The 26,027-nt window shown below is 48.2% G+C and overlaps 1 protein-coding gene across 1 annotated transcript; it reads right to left on the reverse strand.

Annotated features, from left to right (window-relative positions):
* Nucleotides 1–18,752: 18,752 nt before the first annotated feature.
* ITPRIPL2 (ITPRIP like 2) lies at nt 18,753–25,662 on the reverse strand. Its single transcript, XM_043914423.1, has one exon. It carries the CDS (start codon nt 24,968–24,970, stop codon nt 23,372–23,374), a length of 1,599 nt encoding a protein of 532 aa, XP_043770358.1. The 5' UTR covers nt 24,971–25,662; the 3' UTR covers nt 18,753–23,371.
* Nucleotides 25,663–26,027: the final 365 nt, after the last annotated feature.

Genomic DNA, 26,027 nt, shown 5'->3' on the forward strand with positions numbered 1-26,027 from the left:
TTTATTGTCCTATAATATTTAATGTCAAAAAATTGTTAATCCAGCTGCTTGAAAAGTAGATAAAAATACTAGACAAGACATTTAGTATAGTTATTATGAAAATGAAATTCGTATTATAAATGAAATCAGACCTGAATATTCATTGGAAGAACTGATGCTGAAGCTGAAACTCCAATACTTTGGCCACCTGATTCAAAGAACTGACTCATTGGAAAAGACCCTGATGCTGGGAAAGATTCTGATGCTGGGAAAGGTTGAGAGCAGGAGGAGAAGGGGACGACAGAGGATGAGATGGTTGGATGGCATCACCGACTCGATGGACATGAGTTTGAGCAAGTTTCAGGAGTTGGTGATGGACAGGGAAGTTTGGCATGCTGCAGTCTGTGGGGTGTCAAAGAGTCGGACACGACTGAGCGACTGAACTGAACTGAATATAGTTACAGGTTAAGGCATTGGAAACCAAAGCATTATCTGTTACTTGAATTTTAGACAAAGATAAAAGGCACTGAGAAGCCAGAGATTAATTTAGAAGTGGAATTAGTTCAGATGAAGCATTTATGGGAAAAACAATTTGTAAACGATTCCCAGAGTAGGTCAATCCTATTTGCAGGCAGAGAGGAGGGTCAGTTCTCAGTCCCTTGGGCCCCCCAGGCTGGCACTCAGCTTCTCCTGCTCCCACTTCTCAGAGGAGCAGAGGCCTGCCCTGTTTCCCACACCATCAGGGGTTTCCTGTTGATCTTTCCAGATTGTGGGTCCACTCACACAAGATGTGAATCCATGGCAGAAGCCAAAATGACCTACATTTCTGTCAGTTCAATGTCAAACATGCTGGAAGGAAAGAAATTTATATTTAAATTAAATTTTGGTTGTGTTCCCATTGTACAGAGTCTCCAGAAAAAGTAAATATGTGTGTGTGAGAAAAAGTGGGTATTTGCATTCAAACATGATATTCTCTCAGATTGACAAAGGGTTGTCATTTCTGGCACTGGTATATTGGCCAAAAGATTGGAAACAATGTAAAGTTAGTCAGTGGGACCTGGTAAAACAATCTGCCCATGGGATGGAAGAGGAAGATGCATGTTTAATAAAGAATGAAGACACAGCCACTTTGGGAACTCGTTTGGCAATGTCCGATTAAGATGAACTCACAGCAACTCAGGATTTCCTCAACTTCAGTCACTATCAGAATAAAATTCAAAGTTCTCAGCCTGGCCTACAACAGGTTTTCTCACCGTGGGCACTGTTGACCCTTTTGGGCGAATATTCTATGTGTGTGGTGGTGGGGGAGCTGTCTGGTGAGTGCTAGGATATTTATGGGCATTCCTGGGCCCCACCCATAAATGCCAGCATCACCCCCAGACCCAAAAGTCGTGACAACCAAAAATATCTCCAGACAAAATATTGCATGGATAAATCTCATACACACACACACACACACACACACACAAAGAGTACATATGGGGAATTCCCTGGTGATTCAGTGATTAGGACTTCACGGTTCCATTGCAGGGTCACGAGTTTAATCTCTGGTCCGGGATCTAAAATCCCGCATGATGGGTGGTGGAGCCAAAAAACAAACAGAGGGAAAGAGAACATATTATTTTAAACCTATTTTGGTTGGGAGATGGAAGATGCACGCAGGCAAGGGGCTTCTGGGATGAGAGTAACAGTCTGTTTTTGGATTGAAGTACTGACTACTTGGGTGTTTCAAACTCTGAAAATTCATCATGTTGTGCACCTTTTCATTATTATAATTCAATAAAAATGGTTTTTAAAAAATGAGGCACGTCTACATGGCTTGATATGGAAAAATCTCCAATATACATGGTAAATGGGGAAAAAAAGTTGACTATGAATATTGTAATTCCATTTATAAAGTATTTCCAGAAGCACAGGAAAGCACACACACTACTGATGGGAGTATACGTCTTTAACCACTTCATAGCGCCCTCACTAAAAATGCTGAAGCTGCCCACACTCCTGGACTCAGCACCTCTGGACCTCAGGATGTGCTCTAGGGAAACTCCTGCCCATTGTCTAAGGAAACTCAGACCGGGAATGTTCACCGTGTGACGACTGAGCCTCAGACAGTTAGGGAACTTGCTGAAGATCACACCAATTGTGAATCAGAAAGCCAGGATCTGATCCCAGGTGGTTGAGGGCCGCCTGGCGCTCTATCTCTCCAGCACTTCCGCTGGCCCTGCATGTGGATGAAGGGTCCTGGCTAAGTGTCCTGGGGCAGAGCTGCAGGTATTCACAGGAGGCAGGCTTCACAGTGAGGAGGTGAGGCCAGCGTCATTAGACAGGCTGCCAGCCCACCCCCATACCCAAGAAGCCTGTTTCCTTCCCAGGCTGGGGTTCCACCACAAAATGCCCCCCTCTTATGGCCCCCTCCTTGGAGATGCCAGCCTCCGGGAAAAGAGGACAGACAGGAAAAGCCCCTCTCTCCTCCATACTATGGGTTAACCTGGACTGGCCCTCCCTCAAGGGGGCCTAGTAGCCCTGCCCGCAGTCCCAGCCAACCCAGGAGTGACGACGGATGGCCCCGGGCTGGCGGATCCCACCGCCTGGTGGCTGGAAGCCAAAGGTGGCTCTTGCCTTTGGGAAGGGAGAAGCTGTGAGCTGATTCAAGAGATCAAAGGCGGCTCCATTCTTTTCAGCTGAAATGAGCTGCTAACACTTTTAAAGAGAAAGTATAAGTAAACATGGGAAAATACCCCTGGGTGAAAAAGTAGTCACAGCGGAGAAACTCTTGCTAGAATCTGAGGTATTCTCCTGCGTTCTCTTCTCCTGATATGTGATCATCCATAAAAATGAGAGGCTTCCCAGGTGGTACGATGGTAAAGAATCTGCCTCCCAATGCAGGAGACGCAAGAGACGCAGGATTGATCCCTGGGTCTGGAAGAATCTCTGGAGGAGGGCATGGCAACCCACTCCAGTATTCTTGCCTGGGAAATCCCATGGACAGAGGAGCCTGGTGGGCTACAGCCCAAAGGGTCGCAAAGAGTCGGGCACAACTGAGTGCACACACAGCACCAGAAAGTCAAATTCTTCCCCATACTGATGGTGGTGATGAAGATGGTAACTCGTGAATGTAAGTGCTTTACACCTAGTAATTCGTCCAATCCTCCCACTTCCCAAAAGCCTAAGAAGGAGGTTCAGTTGTTAGCTCAGATGTGCCGCGGAGGAAACGAAGGCCTTGATCAGAGGCAAGTCCCAGCTCCAGGCCAAACCATTTCCAACTCAGCTGATGTCAGACTTCTAAGTTGGAAGTCTGCTTCCCGCCATTGTCTCCGACACTTTGACCTCGAGGCAGGAGATGATGTCATGGGAACTGCTGTTTTGGTAGAAAGGGGCCGGCAAGGCTGGGGGAAGGGCCCCCTAGGGCAGCCCTTCTCTCCCCTCCTGGTGGCTCATGGGAGTGTTCAAAGATCTTCCTCACATGCTTCTGTGTTATTTGAACTTTTTACAGTGAGCATGTATTATTTCTATGATCAAAAATAAACAAGAATTCTATTTTCATTTTGAAAAAAACAACCCAGCACCAATGCACTTTTTTAGATCCCCAAGGTCTGTTTCCGACCTATGTGGGTCACTTGCTTGTTGGCCTGCCTCTCTGTGAAAATAATCTAACAGACTGGGAGCTGCTCTTGACTTCCTTCAACTGCAGACTGCTCTGAAGTGAGAACACTAGCTGCTTCCGAGACTCGAACGAGTGAGTCACAGACTAAGGACTCTAGCACTGAGCCAAGTACCTAACGAGCACTCAATAAATGGCCCCTCCATTATTATTCATGAGTCTTAACTATGGTCCATGCCAAATACCTTGCTAGCATACTTGGTTGAGAGACAGGTTCCCATTTCACGGATGAGGAAACTGAGGTTCCGAGAGACAAAGGGACTTTCCCAAAGTGCTGAAATCAAACCACATTGCACCTTCTGCCTGGCACATCTTTCCGTCAAGTCTGAATTCAGTCCACTGTCACTTCCCTGAGTGGTCCCTCTATGAGGGACTGATTCTCAATTACCTGGCCAAGGGCTCTTTGCCCCTGGCTTCATATTTGAATCATCTGGGAAACTTTTTAAAAATCCTGTTTCCTAGCTGTTTCTGTATCAATGACATCAGAATTGTAACAGTAACTTGGGGTATGATAGAGTATAACACTGGAGGCCTGGCAGTAATATTTATTAACAGTCCACCCACTCCAGGATTCTGGCCTGGAGAATTCCACGGATGGTCACAAAGAGTTGGACATGAGTGAGCAACTTTTACTTTCAGATGATTTCAACATACAACTAAGGTGACTTCCCTGGTGACTCAGGTGGTAAAGAATCTGCCTACAATGCAGGAGACCTGGTTTCGATCCCTAGGTCGGGAAGATCCCCTGGAGAAGGGAATGGCTACCCACTCCCGTATTCTGGCCTGGAGAATCCCATGGACAGAAGAGCCAGCAGGCTACAGTCCATGGGGTCCCAGAGTTGGACATGACTGAGCAACTAACAAGGAAATTGAGAACTGGCGTTTTAGAGGGATTCATTCACCTGTCTTAACTTTCTTGTAAAAAGGACCAAAGTAGGTTGAATAGCTGTTCTGTTTGCCTGGGACTGAGGGTGTTCCGAGGCCATAGAGCTTTCAGAGCTAAAACTTTGAAAGCCCTGGGCAAACTGAGATGTGTTGATTACTTTGGCCAAAGTCAGGTCCCACTGGTGGTAGAACCAAACGTCTCCAGGTATCAAGGCACCTAAATGTGTGAAGTTGCCTGTGATGGGCAGTAGGAAATGGTGTTTGAGAGCAAACAAATGAAGAGAGTGTGTTTGGCTGAGACCCTACACATACTAAGCGATGCTGCACTATCAGACCAGACCCACTTGTTTTAAACTTCCAACAGGCAACCTTCAGCTTCTACTCTGGAGCCATCAGAGCCGTTGTGTATCTACAATAGAGTCCGGTGTGATCTCAGGTGGCCTTGGCCTGCAGCAGCTTGAAGCAGGGTTTTTGTTCCCAGCCAGACATTGAAGTCTAGGCCGCGGTGAGAGGACTGAATCCTAGCCACTAGACCACCAGGGACAGTGGCCAGTGACAAGGCCCTGGCCGGTCAACTGTGTAGAAATGAATTTCCCCATAGAGACGGAAAGTAGAGAAGAAAGAAGAAAGTGTTAGTTAGTATTAGTCGTGTCCGACTCTTTGCAATCCCATGGACTGCAGCCTGCCAGGCTCCTCTGTCCATGGGAATTTCCCAGGCAAGAATACAGGAGTGGGTTGCCATTCCTTTCTCCAGGGGATTTTCCCAACCCAAGGATGAAACCCAGGTCTCCTAACTTGCAGGCAGATTCTTTACCATCTGAGCTACAGGGAAGTTTACTAGAAGGAAAAAGAGTACACGTGGATAGACACACTGGCAGGCTCAGAGAGTCACGCCCTTGTGGTCGTTTGAATCGCTTACATGGGGCATCTCTTCTGGGTTTCCTTTGGCCAGTCGTCTTGCTTTGCTTGGTTCTGAGTCTGCATTTGGTTTATTTCAAGGACCCCGCCTGTGTGCACATGTATCTCTTAGCCAAGATGGATCTAGCTAAGAAGCTTATCAGTAGTTGACATCACTTACTATGGGGTGGTGTCCCCTCCCTTTTTGACCTTGAAGGAGCCTTTCTGTGCAAGTGTAGCTGGGTAGTTGGGAAGGTCTCCTTGACTTTTCAAACAAGGAATATGAAGTCTTTTATCTCTTATCTTGGCAGGACTGAGCTTCCCCTCCCACCTGCTATTTCGGAGCATCCGTCCACAGGGAATGAACGCCAGCTGCTCAGCCTGGGGCCCATCTACCTCCTACCTCAGGAGGACCTGTAGTTCTCAAGCTTACTTTGCACTTACCTGTGGGGGTGGGGCTTTAATAAAATCCTGATGCTCAGACCCCAGCCCAGAATAATCGAGTTGTAGTCTCAGTGGGTGGGACCCAGACCCTGGTATATTTTTTAATCTCCCAAGGCCGGTGACCAGATGAAGGCGGAAAGTGGAATGTTTCTTCTTTACACCTGATATGTCTCTAAAACATCCTTGGTGTCTGACTCATTAGCTTTGAAGAGCGTTTCTATTCTACCTCAGGACAACCACTAATAAAAATCAATTCTGAGGCAACAAAGATGACCTGCAGTAGGTGAATCAGCTATGGTACATCCAGATGAAATATTTTTCCACACTAAAAGGAAATGAGCTATCAAGTCATGAAAAGACTTGAAGGAAACTTCAGTTCAGTTCAGTTCAGTCAAAGGAAACGTAGGTGCATATTATTAATATAACATGGGAAAAACCAATCAGAAAAGGCTACATACTGTATGATCCCAACTATGTGACATTCTGGAAAAGGCAAAATATGGAGACAGTAAAAAGATCAGGTGTGGGGGAGGGGAGAGTGATGAACAGGAGGACCACAGAGGAACTTCAGGGCAATGGACATACTCTGCATGCCATAGAATGGTGGATACATGTCATTAGGCATTTGTCCAAATCCAAAGGATGTACAACCCAAGAGTGAACCCTGATGTAGACTTTGGGTGATAATGATGTGTCAATGTAGGTTATGAAATGGAGTATTCCCTGCCATATAGATAAATAAGGATGTCAGCCATCCTTGATTCTGGCCCTCCAAATGTGAATTTCTGAGCCCAGGAAGAACAACAGCTGCTATCTGGCAGCCATGGAGCTGACACCACCAGCTGAGCCACTCCCTGCGATGAACAAGGAACTAAGGATGTGAATAATCAAACCGCAGATGCTGGCCCCAGGTAGCCGTTCAGTTCAGTTCAGTTCAGTCTCTCAGTCGTGTCTGACTCTTTGCGACCCCATGGACTGCAGCACGCCAGGCCTCCCTGTCCATCACCAACTCCCGGAGCTTACTCAAACTCATGTCCATTGAGTCGGTGATGCCATCCAACCAACTCATCCTCTGTTGTCCCCTTCTCCTCCCACCTTCAATCTTTCCCAGCATCAGGGTCTTTTCAAATGAGTAGCTGAGACACATATAAAAGAAATGATTTCAATAAACCCAGACCTTTGCATCTTCCCATGCATAGAAAAGTACTAAATTCTTTGAGATATCTGGTTTTCCTTAATTAACAATAATCTTCCGATGTTCAGACTACCTGTCCCTTGCTGCAACTTCTGCACAACCTGAATCCTCTCCCACCTCCTCGGAACAGTTCTCTCAGGGTCACTTGAGATGCTGCCTCCTGGGCTTGAAGTCCTGAAAATCTCCCCCAAAGAAAACATAACTCTCAATCTCTAGGTTGTGACTATTGTTGAAGTTGACAAAGTCCATCAGTTGTAACACATGTACCATCTGGTGAGGGATGTTGATGATGAGGGGGCAGTGGGTACACGGGAATCTCTATGCCATCCAGTCAATTTTGTTGTGTTCTAAAAGAAAAAAGTATTTAAAAAAAAAAAATCAACACTGAACAAGTGCTTCCAATGAACCCCAGTGTCTGACCCAGCTGCATGCTGGGAGGTCAGGGTGTGCTGCAGGGGGAAGGGGGCATGGCTTCTGCTGTGTGCCCCCGGCCTATGTACTTTGCTCTTTCGTTTCTCAGTGATTTCCTCCACGTCAAACATCAGCTTGAGGCACCTGGGTCTCAAGTCCTATGACCACTGCAAGTGGTGCTGGGGACGGAAGGTCCCAGGCCCATAGGCCTTGCTGTGGTAGAGAAAGATTTTGCACAATGGTGGGAAGGCACAGGGCTTTCTGGCATGCGGACAATACCCTGTGCAGAAGTGGGGAGGAAAAGGTCCTCTGAATCACTGAAGGAAGTTCCTATGGTCAGTGGAGAGGGAGGAAACTGTGTGCGTGTGGGTGGGTGTACATGCATGTGGATAGGCGTGATTATGTAAGTGAGAGTGGGGGATGGAATCTATGAGGGGGTGTGTGTGTGCCAGGAGTGTGTGTATATGAATGTTTGGGTGCAAATATGAATGTGTGTATATATGAATTTGCACAAGAATTCGGTGTTGAGAATTAGAATGTTTCCTGCCATATCAATAAACATGGATGTCATAGTTGTCACAGTGGAATCAATGATTCCAGCCCTCTGATGTGAGTTTCTGAGTCCTAAGGGCACCCAGGAAGGGGAAGAATACTTACGATCCACTCCCTACAGTGAGCCCCAAGGGAGCTCAGAAAGTGAAAAACACAGGAGACTGGCCCAGGATGGCTGAGACGTGTACAAAAGGAATGATTTCAGTGAGCCCAGACTCTTACATCTTCCCATATATAGAAAAGCACTAAATTCCTTAACTTGTGATGTCTGGTTTTCTTGATTAACAATAATCTTTTGATGTTCAGACTACCTACCCTTTGTTAGAAAACTTCTATATAACCTGGCTCCTCCCCTTGCCTCCTCAGAGCAGTTCTCTCAGGGTTCTTGACATACTGTCTCCCCGGCTTTAAGTTCTAAAAATTCCCACCGGATAAAACATAACTCTCAACTTATAGGTTGTGATTATTTTTCAAGTCGACAGGGTCTATATGAGGATGCAATTGTGTGCAGGTACATGAATTGCGGATGTATGTGGTGGGTATATGTATAATGTGTGACTATGTGTGCAACTCCATATTTGTGTGAGTGGGCATGTATGAGGGTGTGTTATGAGCTGGGTGTTGGTGGGCAAGTTACCTAAGCTATCTGTGCTTTCCCTATGTCTAAAATGAAGATAAATAATTACTATGGTGGATAGAAGGCAGCCACAAACTCTTTACCACCCCTACCATTGACAGGTGGAGTCCACGTCACTTCCCTTGAATTAGGCTGGACCTGTGGTTTGTTCTGACCTATAGCCGTACAAGACCTGCAGTTCTGCATTTGCACATATGGAATTCTTCCGCTTGGAGTCCAGTGGCCTAGTCATGAGAAGCTAGAGCCAAATGGTGAAGCCACATAGAAAGAATCTGAGGCATGCCTGTCCAGTGGATGGGCCTGGATGGCCCTGTGGTCCCAGTTGACGTTACAAGGAGCAGAACTGAACCTGAGAAGTGATCTCGGTGAGGCATCAGTAAGCAGTGGCCTGAAGCAAGATCTTAATTCCCTGTCCAGGAATTGAACCTCGGTAGGGCTTCCCTGGTGGCTCAGATGGTAAAGCGTCTGCCTGCAATGCGGGAGACCCAGGATTGATCCCTGGGTCAGGAAGATCCCCTGGAGAAGGAAATGGCAACCCACTCCAGTACTCTTGCCTGGAAAAGTCCATGGACTGAGGAACCTAGTAGGCTACAGTCCATGTGGTCGCAAAGAGTCAGACACGACTGAGCGACTTCACTCACAGCCTGGATGAAAATCAGGAATCTAGCTAGCCTCCAGACCAGCAAGGGCCAGAGGCTTTAGAAGCTAACTTTCCCTGGATCTTTGCCCCTGTGAAAAATGCATCTATCACAGAGGCAGAAACTGTAGATGCAGGTACAAAGTTTATTATTAGACGTAGCACAACAAGTGGGAGAGCACACTGAGACACAGTTTAGTTGAGACAGAAGCAAGGCAGGGATGCACACCCGTGGAGAAAAGCTGTGGGTGTCCCTCCCAGTGAGGAGGAGCGCAGTAAAGAGGGATTAAGTCATTTATATAGGTCAGTCCTTCCCAGTCTTCATCTCCTTTCAGGCCAATTATCTGGTTTCTTTTTCCACACTGGACCTAGGGCTCTCTCCTAGGGTGTGCACACACCTCTCAGCCAAGACGGATCTTGAAGTGAAGGCTTCTGGGAGGAGCAAGACTCACTGTGGCCTGGAGTTATCCCCTGACTTGACTCCAAGGAGCCTTTCTGCGCCTGTGTAGTATCTCCCTTATCCGTTACTCAGACAGGGCTTTTACCTCTCTTTGTCCTTGCCATGATTATTCTCTTGAGATCGCTATAAGAGACAAAGACTGGCTATTTACGCTGTTTCTGTTGTTACTTCCAACAGGGGGCTGGTTGTGAATTCCTTAACCGTAGTCCACCTATCTCTTGCCTCAGGAAATGCAAAGAGGAGGCTGACTGTAAATGTCCAACCTGGAGCCCAGTCTATCTCCTACCTCAGAAGGACCCCGCAGGGGCCCTCCTGGGTACAACCCCTTCAACTTCTTGTTTGTAGAAAAAGCTTTAGTCTCTTAGGCTTTCCCTGGGTTCCAAAGAGCGGACTGGAACAGTTAATGATCAGAGAAGGGAGAACAATATGCTCACAGGAGTCCTTGTTCCTCCTGAAGGGGTGTAGATAACAGTCTGATGCATACCTTTGACTTGTTCTACAGAAACTAAGATACCTCCTACCTGCTTGAAGGAGGATGGTGACCGCATGCTGACCACAAGGCACTGACCCAGACTAGTTGGAGCCAGAAGGTCCTAAAACACTTCCCTGTTACCTCACTACCAATCAATCAGAAGAAAGTCCACCAGCTGATCACACACCCTGCAACCTTCACTCCTAGTACTGTCTTTAAAAACCCTCATCTGAAAGCTGTCCAGGATCTTCGGTCTTTGAGCACAAACTGCCCATTCTCTTTGCTTGAGGTCTTGCAATAAATGTTGCACTTTCCTTCACCACAGCCTCTGGTGTGGCTGTGCTGTGCTCTGGACAGCACAGAGCTGCCAGCAGAGCTCACTTAGCAACACTCCTGCGAGGTAATAATGGTAGTGGCTATTTTTAAACCACTTAGTTTTAGGGTGGTTAGTTATGCAGCAATAGATAAATGATACATCATAGAGTTTTCCAACACTTAGAACATGGAATCAGCAAACTTTCCCTGTGAAGGGCCAGGTAGTAAATGTTTTAGATTTGGGGGCCATATAGTCACTGTCAAAACTACTCAGCACTGCTGCTGTGGTGCAAAAGCAATCAAGATAGTGCATTAATGACGAGGGTGGCTGTGTTCTGATAAAACTTTATTTATACAAACAAGCTAGATTTGGCCCGCAGGCAGTTGTTGGCCCAGACCCAGAAAACTGCCTAGATACAGTATATGATATAAAAGTGTCAGCTATGGGTACATGTGTGTAAGGTCAAGTGTGCATGTCTGTGTGTACATGTGAAGCATGATAGAAAGGTATACTTTGTATGTCTGTGTACCCATGTGGCTTCATGTAAAGCATGCATCTGGATGAGTGGAAATATGTGTGGAATCTGTTGAGTCCTTCTGTAAAAGCACATCAATAAGCTGTAACAGCTGATGTTTCAACGACTGCTCCCCACCCCTCCTTCCTGCTTCTATTCCGAGGAGAAAGGGGAGCATGGGAGAAAATCAAGAGAACAGAGAGAGCTGGCCGGTCCCATCATTTGCATCTGGGCTGAGTTTGGAGGGAAGCCATGTGGCTGGGCTACTGTAGGGCGGAGTCCACAGCTTCCTGTTGGCGGAAAGGAAAATGAAGTCAGTCCCCTGGGGGCGGGGGAGGAGGTGCCCTAAAAATGAAAAAGGAACTCTAGAGCTTTAAGGAGGGGCTTGGGGATGGCTGTGGGGAGAAAGCTATCCCCCTCCTGCAGCGGGTGGCTTTTCCAGGCAACTTGTAAACATCTGCCTGCTGGTTTCGTTTTGATCCCCCACTGTGGGACTCCAGAGGGGCTACTTCCTGCATGACTAACCTCCTTGGCTCAGTTTGCGGGTGGCCAGAAATGCATCAAGTGTTAGCTTGGGAGCCAGTAGATGTGGGTTCAGATCCCTGTCTGCATTTACTTACTAAGTGGCATGGGGCATTCAGCCTTCCTTACCCCATATAATGGGGATGCTATTAGCACCACCTCCTAGGACTGTTGCAATGATCAAATGAGGATACTGTGCAGCTAGCCTTTGACAAGGAGCTTCCCACACAGTAAATGCTCTGTAAGGTGACACTCTGAGACAGACCCCATGGTTCCAGTGCTGGGCTCCAAGATTTCCAGTTTGTCTTCCCTAATCCCCACCAGGGCTGCCTTAAACTCCTGATTTACAGAGTCATAGAAACCTGTTTCTTTCCTTCAAAATTCCTACCTCTGTTAGTTACGCAGCACTCACTGGCAGGCTTATTTGATAAGCGTCTGTCTCCTCCAGCAGACTGAAAGCTGCAGCCAAATGAGATGGTGTCCTCTTCGCTAGCCACTGTCCCGAGGGCCAGTATGGGGCCTGGCACACAGCTGGTACTCGATAATTAGTTATTGAATGAGTGAATGGAGATGGAAAACGTCACGATTTGGAATTATCTGGGGCCCTAGGGAAGAACAGCTCCTCATTTTAAATCAACCCATGAATTTGAGAGGCTTTCAATGGGGTCTTCTAAAACAGACAGCCCCTTGTATTAGTTAGGTCAGGCTGGGCTATGCTACTAAAACAATGAACCCTGATGTTTCCTTTCAGAGGCTCAACATCACAAAGGTGGATTTCTCACTCAAAGCATGAATCAGGTGTCTGGCAAGAGCAGTTGTTCTCAGTTCCGTCTTGTGCTTGTGCTGCTGGCATCTTCAAGTGTGGCCTTCACTGCCTCTGCAGGATCACGACCAGTCCCTTCTGCTCCCTGCCCAATGGTCAGGACCAGCCGCTCAGCCCAGTCAGCCTGCCGGGGCACTGGGAGACACTGGGCTCCTCGGGGATGCTCAGCCAGCAGCAGAAGAGTCTCTGCCACCAAGAGGAAAGGCTCAGACTTCCTGGCCGGTCTCACAGGTCTGGGTTTCGTGTGAGGGTGTCTGAATGCATTTTGAAGGCTCGGAAAGTGGAGATTCCTACTGACTAGACTGCTTTTGAAAATCAGGTATTTATCAGAGGAAAAAAAGTAACCAATCATCACAAATCCTTTGCTTAAAATATGGAGTCATGTTTTCAATGCAGTTTCCTGCCACTCAGGACCCTGAGGGTCCCCATCTTCAAATGTCACAACCATTTTTCTCCATTTGGCATTCTCCAGTGCCATTTAAAAATTTGAAATAATTTTTAAAAACGTTTTTATTGGAGTGCAGTTGTTTTACATTGCTGTGTTAGTTCCCCCCACCCCATACAGCAAAGTGAATCCTCTATACGTATACACATATCCCCCGTCTTTTGGATTCCCTTCCCATTTAGGTCACCACAGAGCACTGAGTACAGTTCCCTGTGCTATACTGAGATATGTTTTAATGGTTTCACTTTGATAAGGATCAACAGCCACCCATCAGAGGCTTAGCTCCGAATTTGAGGAGCCCAATAATTAAATAAACCATAAAGATACACATCTTTTGATAAGGCCCTTAAAAGCTTTTAGTTTGAGTCTGGCACACAGTGGGACTCCTAATATATTTTTTTTTCCCCCTGACTTCATTGGAAGATGATTTGATGGACTGCAATTTTTCTCAAGTGCTGGCTCAAAGTCACTGCCTCCAAGATGGCAGTGGGGGAGGGGAGACAGACAAAGTGCAGGCAAAACCTCTGAATATTCAGGAAAAGAGCCAGCATTTTGTGAACGCAGGCTGTGTGTGATGTATGTTCTCTCCAGGCTAGAAGACAAAGAGGATGAGGGAACTATCCCTTCTATTAAAGAGGCTTTTCTTCGCGAGAAGTTTCAGGGTGACTCTGATGCCTTTTGAAAAAATGTTTTCATATCCCTGGGGTTGTAGATAAAGGGAACTGCTAGTGGCATTAAATCCTGTGCCCGGTTAGTGATATTCTGCCTTGTACATTCCAGTCATAGAGTTCTGTCCTTGGGTTTTATTCCCACACCACCACCTCCACCCTTTCAGCTGCCTATCTCTGTCGCAAAGCAAACCTCACAGATACCAGCTGGTGGCTCCACAGTAGCTGGTGGGGAGATCCCAGTTTCTCTACTGAGAAGTTGCGGAGGAGCCATCTGACCTAAGTCAGTGGTTCACAACCCTGGCTGCATTCTAGAATCCTCTGCAGAGCTGTATCCATGCCTGGGCTGCACCTGGGGAGTTTCTGACATCACTGGGCCAGGATGGAGCCCTGAGCGTGGATAATTTTTACAAAGCCCCTTGTGTAGCCAGGGCCAGGCCTGAGAACTACTAGCCAGAGCTTTCCACCAGGACTCAAATCTCATTTAAGGAATGAAGTGGGGAGAAGGCTTAGAAGATGACACAATTCAGAAGAAAGAGATATAGGTAAGGTTGGTTTTCTCACTGGGTGTCTCCCTTTCTGGGAACATGTACAACAAATATTCACAAGTACACTCACTCATAGTCCTGTGTGAAATGAAGCTTGATGATGGGGAGGCAAGAATTCTACCACCGAACCACCAATGCAGAAGTTTGGAATTGGGGAGGCTCTGGGCAGAATGCCTTAGGGTGGCCCCCTCCCTTAAGATATGGATTCACCTTCCTGTTGTTTCAAAGATGTTGGGGTACCACTCCTACGATACAGTAGTAACATTTGGTAGTGCTTCTCAATCCCACGTGCATTACTCTTTGATTCTTCCAAAAAGCCAATAAAAGGAGGGATTATCAACCTCATTTTGCAAATGAGGAAATTGATGTACAGACAAGTTGATGGACTTGCCTAAAAGATTATAGTCAGGGGATGGTAGAGCTGGGACTTCTATCCTAATTGGAGAAGGAAATGGCAACCCACTCCAGTATTCTTGCCTGGAGAATTCCATGGACAAAGGAGCCTGGCAGGCCACAGTCCATAGGGTCGCAAAGAGTCAGACACGACTGAGCAACTCTCATGCACTCACTCAATTCTAATATTTATGACATTTATTATATGCTAGGCCTCCAGATGGGCATAGATTATATAATTATGGAATTATAAGTTCCCCAACTACTTCTCATTTCGTTGACACCATCTTCTGCTATTTGTTTCTAGCATTTCTGTGTCAGAATCTTATTTATTCACTAATACCCATCCTTCTTTCATATTTTGCTCAGGGCTGCTAAATGCCAAGCTCTGTTTCCAGCTTCCCTTGCAGCTAGGAGTGGTCATGTGACACCATTCTGGCCAATGAGATGTCAGGGAAGTCTACTGCATTCCTTAATCCAGGCTCTCTTCTCCATGGCCGAAGTGGCCATTGTGGCAGCTTGACAGAACAGAAATGAGGATAAAAGTGAAAATATCCAGAATGGCAGAGCAAAGAGATGCCTGGGTCCCTGATTCCCTGAAATCCTGGGTGCCTACCTCCAGGCTTCTAGATGATGAGAAAAAATAATTTAAGTCATTATAGGTTAAGTTTTTATAGATTGTGGCCAAATGTCTTCCTAAGTGATAGCTTCCCAAATGCTCTTTATCACTGTTGTTTTTTCCTTTACAATTGAACATACCACCCAAAAGTTCAACACCAGCCAGCACCTGACTGAAGCTGAAGCTTAATCATGAGGGGACACTGAATGAGTGTCAGTTGCATTACTTTTGAGACCTATGGCATGTTGTCACCTGAATCAGCATTTTCATTTTCCAGCTTCCATTAGCTTTTACAAGTTGAGGGCAAATGTGGGAACACAAACAACTGTGTAAACATGCCCCCCAAAAGATGGCGACACTGACACAACTCAGCCCACCCTCACTGGGCTTCAGCAGATGAGGGAACCCTGGATTCACTGTGGGAAGGTGGTTTCTATCAAAGTCTGGCTGCCTTAAGGTCAAACGCGTAGATATCAAGGCTGCCTGTTTACGCCACTGGCAGCCTCTCTTTCCCCCCCTTTTTTTTTTTTTTTGAGCTTCCAAATCATTCATCTATTGCTAAACTACAAACTACCACTAACTCAGCAGCTTAAAACAATGTGTTCAGTTTTGCTTGGTGGCTATAGGCCAGCTGGGCGGTCTTGCTGATCTGGGCTGGTCTTGGCTGGTCTTGGCTGGGCTCGGCTGGTCAAGTGCTTCAGTCATTCTGTTGTCTGCTTGGTTGTGGGCGGGAAGGGAAAAGCTCATCTGGAATGGCCTCTGGCACATCTTGAAGGTGGTGGTCCCTCTGGTGACAGGGCCACATGGTCCCTCATTCCCCAGCAAGCCAGTCGTTCACATGTTCCAAGAGAACAATTGGAATCAGACAGGCCTAGGCTGGGAATTAGCAAAATGCCCCTTCCACCACATTCTACTGACTGAAGTCACAAAGCTGTTCCAGTTTCAAGGGGTGGGTGAAAAGGCTTCCTTCTTGATGGCAGAGAATGCAAAGCCACATCAGGGGCAGAGGTATAGGGAGATTTGGAGAACAGGGGTGACTTTTATAAGCAGGCTACAAAATAATCATGTTGGTTTTAATGGTGTCGATTTTTGTAAAATTAAACTTCAAACACTTTTTACTTTATAAAATATCTTTAGGCAGTACTTCAATATCGGATGGTAACGGGAGTGGCACTCCTCAGTTTTTCTGATCAGTGGTTTATCTACTTGTCATTAAGTATGTATTTTTACTGCTGGAATAGGAAGTGACTACTCACTCCAGTATTCTTGCCTGGGAAGTGCTATGGACAGAGGAGCTTGGCCAGCTACAGTCCACGGGATTGCAACAGAGTCAGACACAACTTCGGAGAAGGCAATGGCACCCCACTCCAGTACTCTTGCCTGGAAAATCCCATGGACGGGGGAGCCTGGTAGGCTGCAGTCCATGGGATCGCGAAGAGTCGGACACAACTGAGCGACTTCTCTTTCACTTTTCACTTTCCTTCATTGGAGAAGGAAATGGCAACCCACTCCAGTATTCTTGCCTGGAGAATCCCAGGGACGGGGGAGCCTGGTGGGTTGCTGTCTATGGGGTCGCACAGTCAGACACGACTGAAGCGACTTAGCATCAGTAGCAGCAACCATGGTATGCAGAGTAAGAGCTTTCCCTAGAGGGGAACACCATGGGCATCAAGGAACAGGAGGAACAAAATCTGGGTAGCAAAAATATGGTCAGGTGGACCCTGCTGAGGAGGAAGAATGAGTCCAAAGGGAGCAGACGAAGAGGTTGGAGACAGACTAAAGGGAAATTCCATTCAATGATTAGTTCCACACTGACACACAATGGATGCTGAATATGTGACAAGTCCTTTACAGACACAATCAAGTTAATCTCACTCACTCCTATGCTGCTGCTGCTAAGCCGCTTCAGTTGTGTCCGACTCTGTGCGACCCCATAGACGGCAGTCCACCAGGCTCCTCCGTCCCTGGGATTCTCCAGGCAAGAACACCGGAGTGGGTTGCCACTTCCTTCTCCGTTCCTATGAGGGAGGTTCTCTTATTAATCCCATTTTACAGATGAGGGAATTGAGGTTCAGACAGGATTGGGTAACTTGTAGACACACAGATCAGAACAGGATACAAGACTTGAAGACAGGCCTCTTGAAGATAAAGCACTGGCCCTAACATGACACTAGTCTGTCTTCAGAGTAACTTGTGTCTCTGTCCCCACCACTCTGCCTGGTCTGGACCACTGCAGCATTGGATGACTTCCAGCCACCATTTTTTGTAAAAGGCCAGAGAGTAATTCTTTTCAGTGCTATGTTGCAATTACTCAGCCCTGCTGATGGAGAATGGAAGCAGCCAGAGACAGTATGTACATGAAAGTATATGGCTGTGTTCCCATAAAACTTTATTTATAAAAATAGATGAATTGTCACCCCCTTCATTGTCCGCCTTGCAATTCAGAGTGGGTCAAATTCAAATGTGACCCTGCCATTCCTTCCTAAGGTGGATTGCCAGTATCTTGGGGGTCAGTCCAGACTTTCAGTGTGGTTTCCAACCTTGCAATCAAAGTACAGTCCCTGCATCAGCAGCATAGCCATCATCTGTTAGGAAGGTGGGCTTTCAGGTCGCACCCAGACCTGTGGAATTAAGAACTTACATTCAAACAAGATGCCCAGGTGGTTTGCACACTGCAGTTTGAGAAACTCAGGCTTCCAGAACCCCGGTGCCCTGGTGCCTTCCTACCTCTCCCACCTCATCCTTTGCCACTGGAGCGCCCTTGCTCCCACTCACCCTCACTTTCCAGCCAAACTGACTGCTTTGGTCACCTCTGTGTCTGAAGCTTTCCTCTCCATCCCAACTCCCTTTAAGCAGGGAATTCCTGTCTATCTTTGGATCTCAACTGCAAATCGCTTCTTTCAAGCAGCCCTCCCTGAAACTACTTCTGTGCATCCAGGTCCTCCTCCCACCTAGCACCCACCACTTTGCATGGAAATGACTTCTTTAACTGACTGCCTCTCACAGCGTCTTGTGAATTCATGAGAGACCATATCTGTTACCTCTGTGTCCTCACCCCCTGGGGATAGGAGCCACCCAAGAACTAACTGCTGAAAACTAATCAAAACACACCCCTTTCCCTTAGGCAAGTGTTCTACACAACCACTGTTTAACTAGCCAACTTCCACCTGGCTCTGAAGACTTTGAAGAGTGCCATGTGGCCTCTGAGATTCCATCTCTCGTGAAGCCTCATGGTTTTTCTTATTAGCTAATGTTTACCATTTGGAGAGGGCCTGGGGGCAGGGGCTAAGAAATTTCTGGGCAAAATTCTTAACCTACAAATTAGCCACAGGCCAAGACTTGAGTTGTGTTTGGTGTGTGAGAGCCGAACTGAGGGTAGAAGCGGGTGGAGGTGGTAGGCAGAGAGGAGGGGCAGGGCCAGAAGCTTCTTGCTAAAAAAATGACTTGAAGGCAAGACCCCAGGCTGCCCACAGAGCCATGAACTGGCATCCTTCCCCACCCGTGCACAATGTCAATTCTGTACCATGATCCCAGCTTTGCTGTGTGGAAAAGCGTCCCATACACCCACTCGCTGAAAGCTCGTGGCCTGCGAAAGGAATCACAAGCCAGTATAGCCACACGCCGCCCTCCCGGAATATGAGAACTCTCTCTAAATCTGATGTTCAGTCCAGAGGTTTCTGTAAGTTCCTTTATTAATAAAGCAAAGTATGAAAGAACAAGGTCCCCAACGACCCATATGATTAAAAGTGCAAATTTACTTCAACCTGAAATAGAAAACAAATGGCTGGCCTTGGCTGTTTGGGCCATGGAAATTTGGTGTGATTAAAGCACCTTTTAATCACACAACTGTAGCAGCTGAACCATATTTGATCACCTCTTTGGTCTCTGTTATTGGAACAAAACATATGCTATGACTGCAGCCGATAGACAGCATCATAATACACAGTTTAGGGTCAAAATCCACACTAAAAATAACAGTAAAATAAGAGGAATGTTTTAAAGTCAAGTGACTGAATCAAGGCACTTTAAAAAAAAAGTAAACGGTGCTCACAATATTCCTGAATATCTGATACTTAAAAAACGAGATTACATGTAATTTAGCTGCATGTTTTAGTCCATTCTCTCTGTATAGATGATCACATATATCTTCATCCTCTCCCAACTTATACTTGCTTTATTCCCACCAAATCGTGTGCTATGAAAGTATAAAAAAAAATAAACAGTAGTGTCTAAGAAACAGACAAGCCATTTTTTCGAAAAAATTAACAAACGCCACAATGATAACACTGAACTTTTTTCCCTCCCAAAGGATATTGGAAATGTCCATGAAGTTTATTTTCCCACCACTGGGGAGGGATAATAATGATCTTCCTCCCTGTGTATATGATAAATTAAATCATCATCAAGGTTAAAAACCACATTTTATAGAAAAAGTGACTTACTTCTTGAGGTTAAAGGAAACACTTTGGAAGGCTTAGTTTAATTCATCCAGCTAGGATGTCAGTTTTGGTGGGAGCCATTGAGTCAGAAAGAGAAACATCTGATCAGAACAGTGCTCTTAATAGTGGGGCTGGTAACAAGCCTAAGAAGCTTGGCAGGGAGGCCCCCGCATATTTTTCTGGTGTTCACGGCCACCACCTATCATCCCAAAGGCTAGGAAACTACTAAAAAACAATACTTAATTTAAAAATAAGAATAACACACAAATAGAGAAGAAACAAGTTATTCTACAATCCTTCCTGATTACTCATCTACAGACTCTGATAGAGCCAAGGAATTCAGGCCCAAATCACCACGAAGGAAATGCTAAGAGCTGGCCCCCAGGGGCCTGATGTCCAGTCTGTCTCTTTCGGCTCTAGGATAGAGAATCCTCCTGGGAATTGTAAGTTAAGTGTTACCTGTGGCCATGTTAATTTGGGGGGTTTGTTTCTACAATAAAGCTTAGTTCTGAGAGAGAAAATAGACTTGAAATATCACACCCCCAACCACGTATTACAACATCATACCCATAACAATAAATATAACCTTATTCATACTTGAGGGGTTAACTGTGTAAGGCAGGGGTCGCAAACTGGTGGCCCCCAGGCTCAACCAAATGTATTTTTGGCCCACATGTGTTTTGGATATTTTTTAATTATGTTGTTTAACAATCAGAAAACTTCCTTTTTAAAAAACAATCCTGACTTTTAATTTCCAGCACCACCCTACCCTCTTCCCTGCATAGAACTGAGCAATGTGCCCCCTGAAGATGGGCAGAGTACCCCCACCACCACCCACCCCTCCCCTATTTACCTCCCTGTCTTGCTTCTGCAGGCTGCTGAGTTTGCGACCCCTGGTTTGAAATAGCACATATCTAAACAACGTGTTTCCTAACCCAAACCTCTCTCACACCCTCATGTGATTTCACCCCATGGAGTGAAATCTTCTGCCCAGCTCTTCCTTTCACATCCATTTTAAGTCTTCCTTCCTGAAATCTTCAGATTTCTCTTTGTTCACTCACGTTTTCCCTTCTTTCAGCTTCAGTTTCATTTTGCAAAAAAAAAATCTCCGTCTCTCAGCCCACAAGCATTTCGACATGGCTCCCAAGACTGGTCAGTGGGAGTTACTGAAGTGTGTCTTACGGCAAAAAGGCTGAGTCATCTCCCCAAAACATTTTCCTCAGACACTGGCTGGACAGTTAATCTTTTTTTTCAGAGCATGAACAATTTTGAGCCTTCTGGAATGAGAATATTTGCATATATGAATCTCCAGTACCAAGTATACACCAAAAATGTATATATTTCAGATCAAGGACATGATGGAGCCCAAATAAAATACAGAATTGAGCTTAATTTAAGTGCCACGGGCAACCATCACACCTGGCTAATATGCCATATTATTTCGTTTGTACACAGTACATGTTTTGGATTACTAAACATTGATCAAAATTGATCGAAATCTCCAAGTTTTTGGTTACCATGTACAGAGAACAATTGCTCAGCATGGCATTTAAATAAAACATTAATAGTTTAAAAATTAACAAACACAATGCCCCATTAATTAAAAAAAATAAAATTTAAAAGTCTTGAGGATGGATGAGGCTTTGGGTAATTAACCTGAAAAAAAAAAAAAAAGGAAACTACAAGAACAGTAAGTATGTTACTAGATTCAAACATCAAAATGCTATTCAGATAAAAAAGGAACCTATCAACTTAACTAAAAATATTTGGAAAATTCAGCTTTTAAAGCTTTATAATCCCCCCCAATAGCCTCGCTTTCCCCTATCCCAACTATAGGGGAAATTGTAGCTGAGTATGGAAACATTATAAATATATATTTATATAAAGATCTACTTACTCTTGGAATTTATTTAAAAAGTATATTTTAAAAAAACACTGTGCAGTTTATATCTTTGCAGGAAGTTGGTAGACTGATTCTTTTGCTAAATGCAGTACCTTCCGACCTAACACTGACCTCAAAAACTAGAAAAGACTTTGTGGTATGGAGGGGAAATGTCCCCAGTGCAACCCCAAAGAACAGCACAACATTTGCAACTGATTCTCTTGCAGTCCAAGACTGCAATGGACTAAGAAATCTCAGCAGCTCTGATGAGAAGGATTCCCTATAAATCATCTATTCACAACAACTTTCCTACAGTGGCCAAGTAGGGCCCCTACAAAGTTTTAAAAGTTCCCTCCAAACAGCTCAGAAATTAAACAATGGCCTAATTCATGTGACTACTTCTGTCTTCCAAGTTTTACCTTTAAAAGTCTCTGTTATAAAAAAAAAAAAAAAAGTTAAAAAAAAAACGACCCCTAAAGTATATCACTGGGACTGACTGTATTTTCTCTTCAGCAGATGATGGCCCATTCTAAACTTCAAGTGAGTTTTATGTTGACTGATGCAATTGAGAGCTATTAGAAAATTGGCAGGACAGAGGGATTTCAGAATGGACGAGCTGCAAAATACACTCAGCCTGGTGATGTTTATGCCCAAAGAAAAGAAAGCGCAAACAGCTGACAAGGGCTGTCTCCCTCCATCTCCCCGTAACTTGCCCTCCTTCACTCTTTCTCCTCTGTCAACGGACTGGGAAATAACTAATCTTTAAGCACAGAGCCCAGAGATGCTGAACTCTAAGCGAAATGCATTGCAAGACCTGTGCTGAACCAACTGCTTCTCAAAGGTGGCCTTTGGGCTGCTAAAAGGCTGCTTGGGCAATCAGAGCAAAAACGTCCCAACCACTAAGGATCACTGAGATTGGCCGAGAGCAGGCATTGCCTCTTCACTATCTCATTAAATTCATAAAGAAAAGGAGTTTGCTAAAAAGACTTTAAAACAAAATGAACAAACAAAAAAGGTTTCTCTCTCTAGCCAGCAGCAAGCCCTGGCGAGACACCTTGCTAGGCAAAGAGTGAGCTTCATCTTTTTCGAGACTCAACATGTTTTCTGCCCTCACCAGTGTTGTCTGAAGCATTGTCCCTCTGCAGTGAGCGTGGCTCAGAGCAGGTGCTGAAGAGTGCTCATCCCGGAGCCTGCCTGAAGGGGTATTGAGCAAGCCTGTTCTTCAAGACTGCACCTCTTTTCATAGCAAATGTAACTGGCCTCCCTTTCAGATGCCACACGTGGCACTAGCAATTACCACAAAATGAAAGAACTGATCAATAAAGTGCTGTTTGCTCTGAAAGTTTCACTAACCAACTCTTGACTGCCGCTCAGCACCTGTGACTTAATTCTTCACAATCCTGTCAAACACCATTGATGGGACCCTTTAAAAATACATTAATATTTATCTGAACAGTGGAAACTCTGTACTTCAGAACATGAGCCCCTGCAATAGAATTACAGTTCCAGTTGTAGAGAAAGATTCAGATTTTTAAAAAGACAATCAGGAAACCAGGACCTACCAAGTAGTTATGTCAAAAAACATTAGCTTCTTTAAATTGGGGGGGGGGGGGTGGGTAAGAGAGATCTTCTAAACAACTGGCAGAGGGAACTTTTTCTGCAGCTAGTTCTTGCTTTACTGAACCTCCCTAAAAGCTAAATCCTTCTACAGAATCATTCCACACAAACCAACATTTGGACCAACTCTCAGTTGCCGATGGTGGCTGTCTTTCCATAGCTCGTCCAGGACACTCTGGTGGGTGTGAAGATGCCATGATTATCTGGATGGTGGAGCCGGGGTGATGTTGAAGCCGCCAGATGCCACGCTCTGAATATTCCCACCCCTTCTGCAGGTCATCTTCCTTGCCATCCCCGCCCCACCCGTGGAGTGGGGCTGCTGGAGCACTGGACCAGGTGGGGTCTCTAACAGGGTTTATGGTTCATCTTCAGGGAACCCTTGGGTGCGCTGACTCCGGGGTGGCGGACATCTGACAAGGTAGCGGGGACCGCCATAGGCGCGGAGAAGCTGGGGCAGCCTTCGCCACGTGGACAGCAACCGCGCCGCTGCGAGTTCCCGAAACTGCCGGTCGAAAGCCGCCAGGAGGTCAACTGGGGCAGCTTCACGCAGTACCTTGGGTAGCGGGCCCACCTCGGTGGCCGCCCCTCCAGGGCCCAGGACGCAGTGGAAGAGCGTCCGGCGTCGCAGCAGGCAGTCCCGGAGGAACAGCACTAGCTCCTCCAGGCGCTCGCCCAGGTGCGCCTCGTCCCAGCCTGGTGCCGGAGCCCCCTCGCGCTGCAGCACCGCCAGCAGCGCCGACTTGAGCACGTACGAGGAGAGGAGGCGTCCCCACTGCGCGGCGGCCGTCGGGTCCAGCCCGCGGGCGCCCAGGTCTCGCAGAGCTTTAAGCAACTGCAGGCACTTGAGGTAGCAGGCACCCGGAGGGGCCCTTTCCTGCAGCCAGCTCAGCAGCTTCTGCTCCTGGCGCGCTGTGTTCACCCCCCACAGGGCATCGCCACGCAGGCCTCCCGGGAGCTCCGACAGGGGCCCGGCAGGCGAGGGCGGCGGCGGTGGCGCCACTAGGAAGACGCTGTCGCCCAAATGGACGGCAGGGATGAGTCGCACGGCCATGGAAAGGCGGCAGCAGCCGTAATCGGTGCGGCAGGGCAAGATGTGTAGGGTGGGCGGCTGCTCCAGACCGCCCGGGGTCAGGCTGACCCGACAACGTCCCTCCAGGCTGTAGCGCACGGTGGCCAGGGAGCGCTGCAGATGCGCCTGGAACCAGCGCAGTACCAGCGTGGCCGAGAGGAGGCGCCGCCCGCGGACATCCACGCAGAAGCCGTCGGAGAAGGGTTTGCAGTCCCGGAGCCAGTGGCCGCCGGAAGCCCCTGGCGGCGCCTTGAGCGCACACACGAAGCATCCGTGGAAGGCTGGGGCCAGCTCGGGCTCCGCGCCCAGGCTCCGCGGCTCCAGCGACACCAGGGGAGGGAGGCGCAGCGGCACGAGCACGTCGAAGCCGTCGGGCCGGCGGATTTTATGCTGCTCGTAGGCGCTCCCTACCTGGATGAAGTCTCCGCGGAAGGCCAAGGCCAGCGCTCCCCCGGGGATGGGGCCTGGGGACCCTCGGGCACGGCCAGCCCGCACCAGCTCGCCCACGATGCGGCTCACGTGGGCCTTGCTGTGGCCCAGCACGTGCGGCGACAGGCGCACCTCATGCTCGTAGTAACTCTCCAGCAAGATGTCTAGGCTGGGCTCGGGGAAGTGTTTAGACGAGAAGGCGGAGTGGCCCCCCAGGCGGGGAGGCCCGGGCAGAAAGCGCTGCCGGACAGCGTGGCGACAGCGCAGGAGGATGTAGCCAAGGAGGAGGAGGACCGCCACCTTGAGCAGCGGGAAGCCGCCGTCCGCGCCGTCGGGGGGCTCGGTTCGGGCGCCCCCGTTTCCCCGCAGGACATGGTAGAGGCACACGAGGGCGGTGCACAGGCCGGTCACCAGGGGCCAGAAGACGCGCAGATTGAGAGTGTAGTGCACCGACATGCCAGGCGCCGGGGGCAGCGGCGGCGGAGCAGCCCAGGGCGCGAGCCCCGGCGGCGCCCCCGGCCCAGCATGCGCGCAGCGCCCGGGCAGCCCCACTGTCCCGGTCTCCTTCGCCTCCGCGGCGGCTCCCCCGTCGCCGGGCCGGGGAAAGCCGCCCTCCAGCTCGGCCTCCTCTCCCAGCTCAAGCGCTCCTTCCAGCAGCGGCCGGCCCCGCCCGCCCCGGCTCCCGGCCGCGCCCTGTGCCGACTGCGCGCGGCGTCCGGCCCGCCGGCCCTCCCCGCCCCGCGCCCTGGCGCGCCGCCCGCGGCCAGCTTCTGGTCCCGCCGCGCTCGCCGCCTACCCGGGGCTGCCCTCCCGGAGCTGCGGGGCACCCCCCCGGAGGTCCCTCGCCGCTCCCCTCCGCGCCTGTTCCCGTTACTCGGCCCCAGGAGTTTCCTCTTCCGAGGGGAGGCGAGACCGCGCCAGCTAGCGGGGAGGAAATGCCGGAGTCTGGAAGCCGCGCGCCGAGCCGGCGGGCGGGGTCGGCCCCCTCCCGGGCCTCCGCCTTCAAGCGACGCGGGGCGGCGGGAGGGACTTCAGGACGCGCTGGCAACTGGCCTCCCGGGGCCTCCCTCCCCGAAGGCAGATAGGAAGGCTCTGATTGCCGGGCGGTGGCCTGTCCAGGGAGCTTTCTGGAGCCGTGTTCACAGAGTTGCACTCGGACGTTGAAAGGAAGGAGGGCGAGAGGGCGCAGAGGAGCCGGTCCACCGCCCGCCCTCCCCCCGAAACCGCCCGCCCTCCCCCCGAAACCGCCCCCCTCACCCCAGCAAGCCGCGGCGGCGGGGTGTTGGCGGCGTGGCAGGTCCTGGAGCGGAAGCGGCCCCTGCCCGGGTGCCGCCGTCCTTTATTCAAACCTACTACGGAGCACCTACTGTGTGCGCGGCAGACCAGGGGCTGGTCAAACAGCAGTTGGCGAAATCGACCAGGCTAATGATGCCCTTCCTAAAGCTTAACGGCCTTTAAAAAAGAGGAAAGCAAAAAAAAAAAAAAAAAAAAGTCCCACAGCAGAAAAATGCTC

The sequence above is a fragment of the Cervus elaphus genome, chromosome 10 (assembly GCF_910594005.1).
Source record: "Cervus elaphus chromosome 10, mCerEla1.1, whole genome shotgun sequence".
NCBI lineage: Eukaryota > Metazoa > Chordata > Mammalia > Artiodactyla > Cervidae > Cervus > Cervus elaphus.

Coding starts and splice junctions, on each gene's coding strand:
- ITPRIPL2 (XM_043914423.1), bottom strand. CDS start 24,970: ATGTCGGTGCACTACACTCTCAATCTGCGCGTCTTCTGGCCCCTGGTG.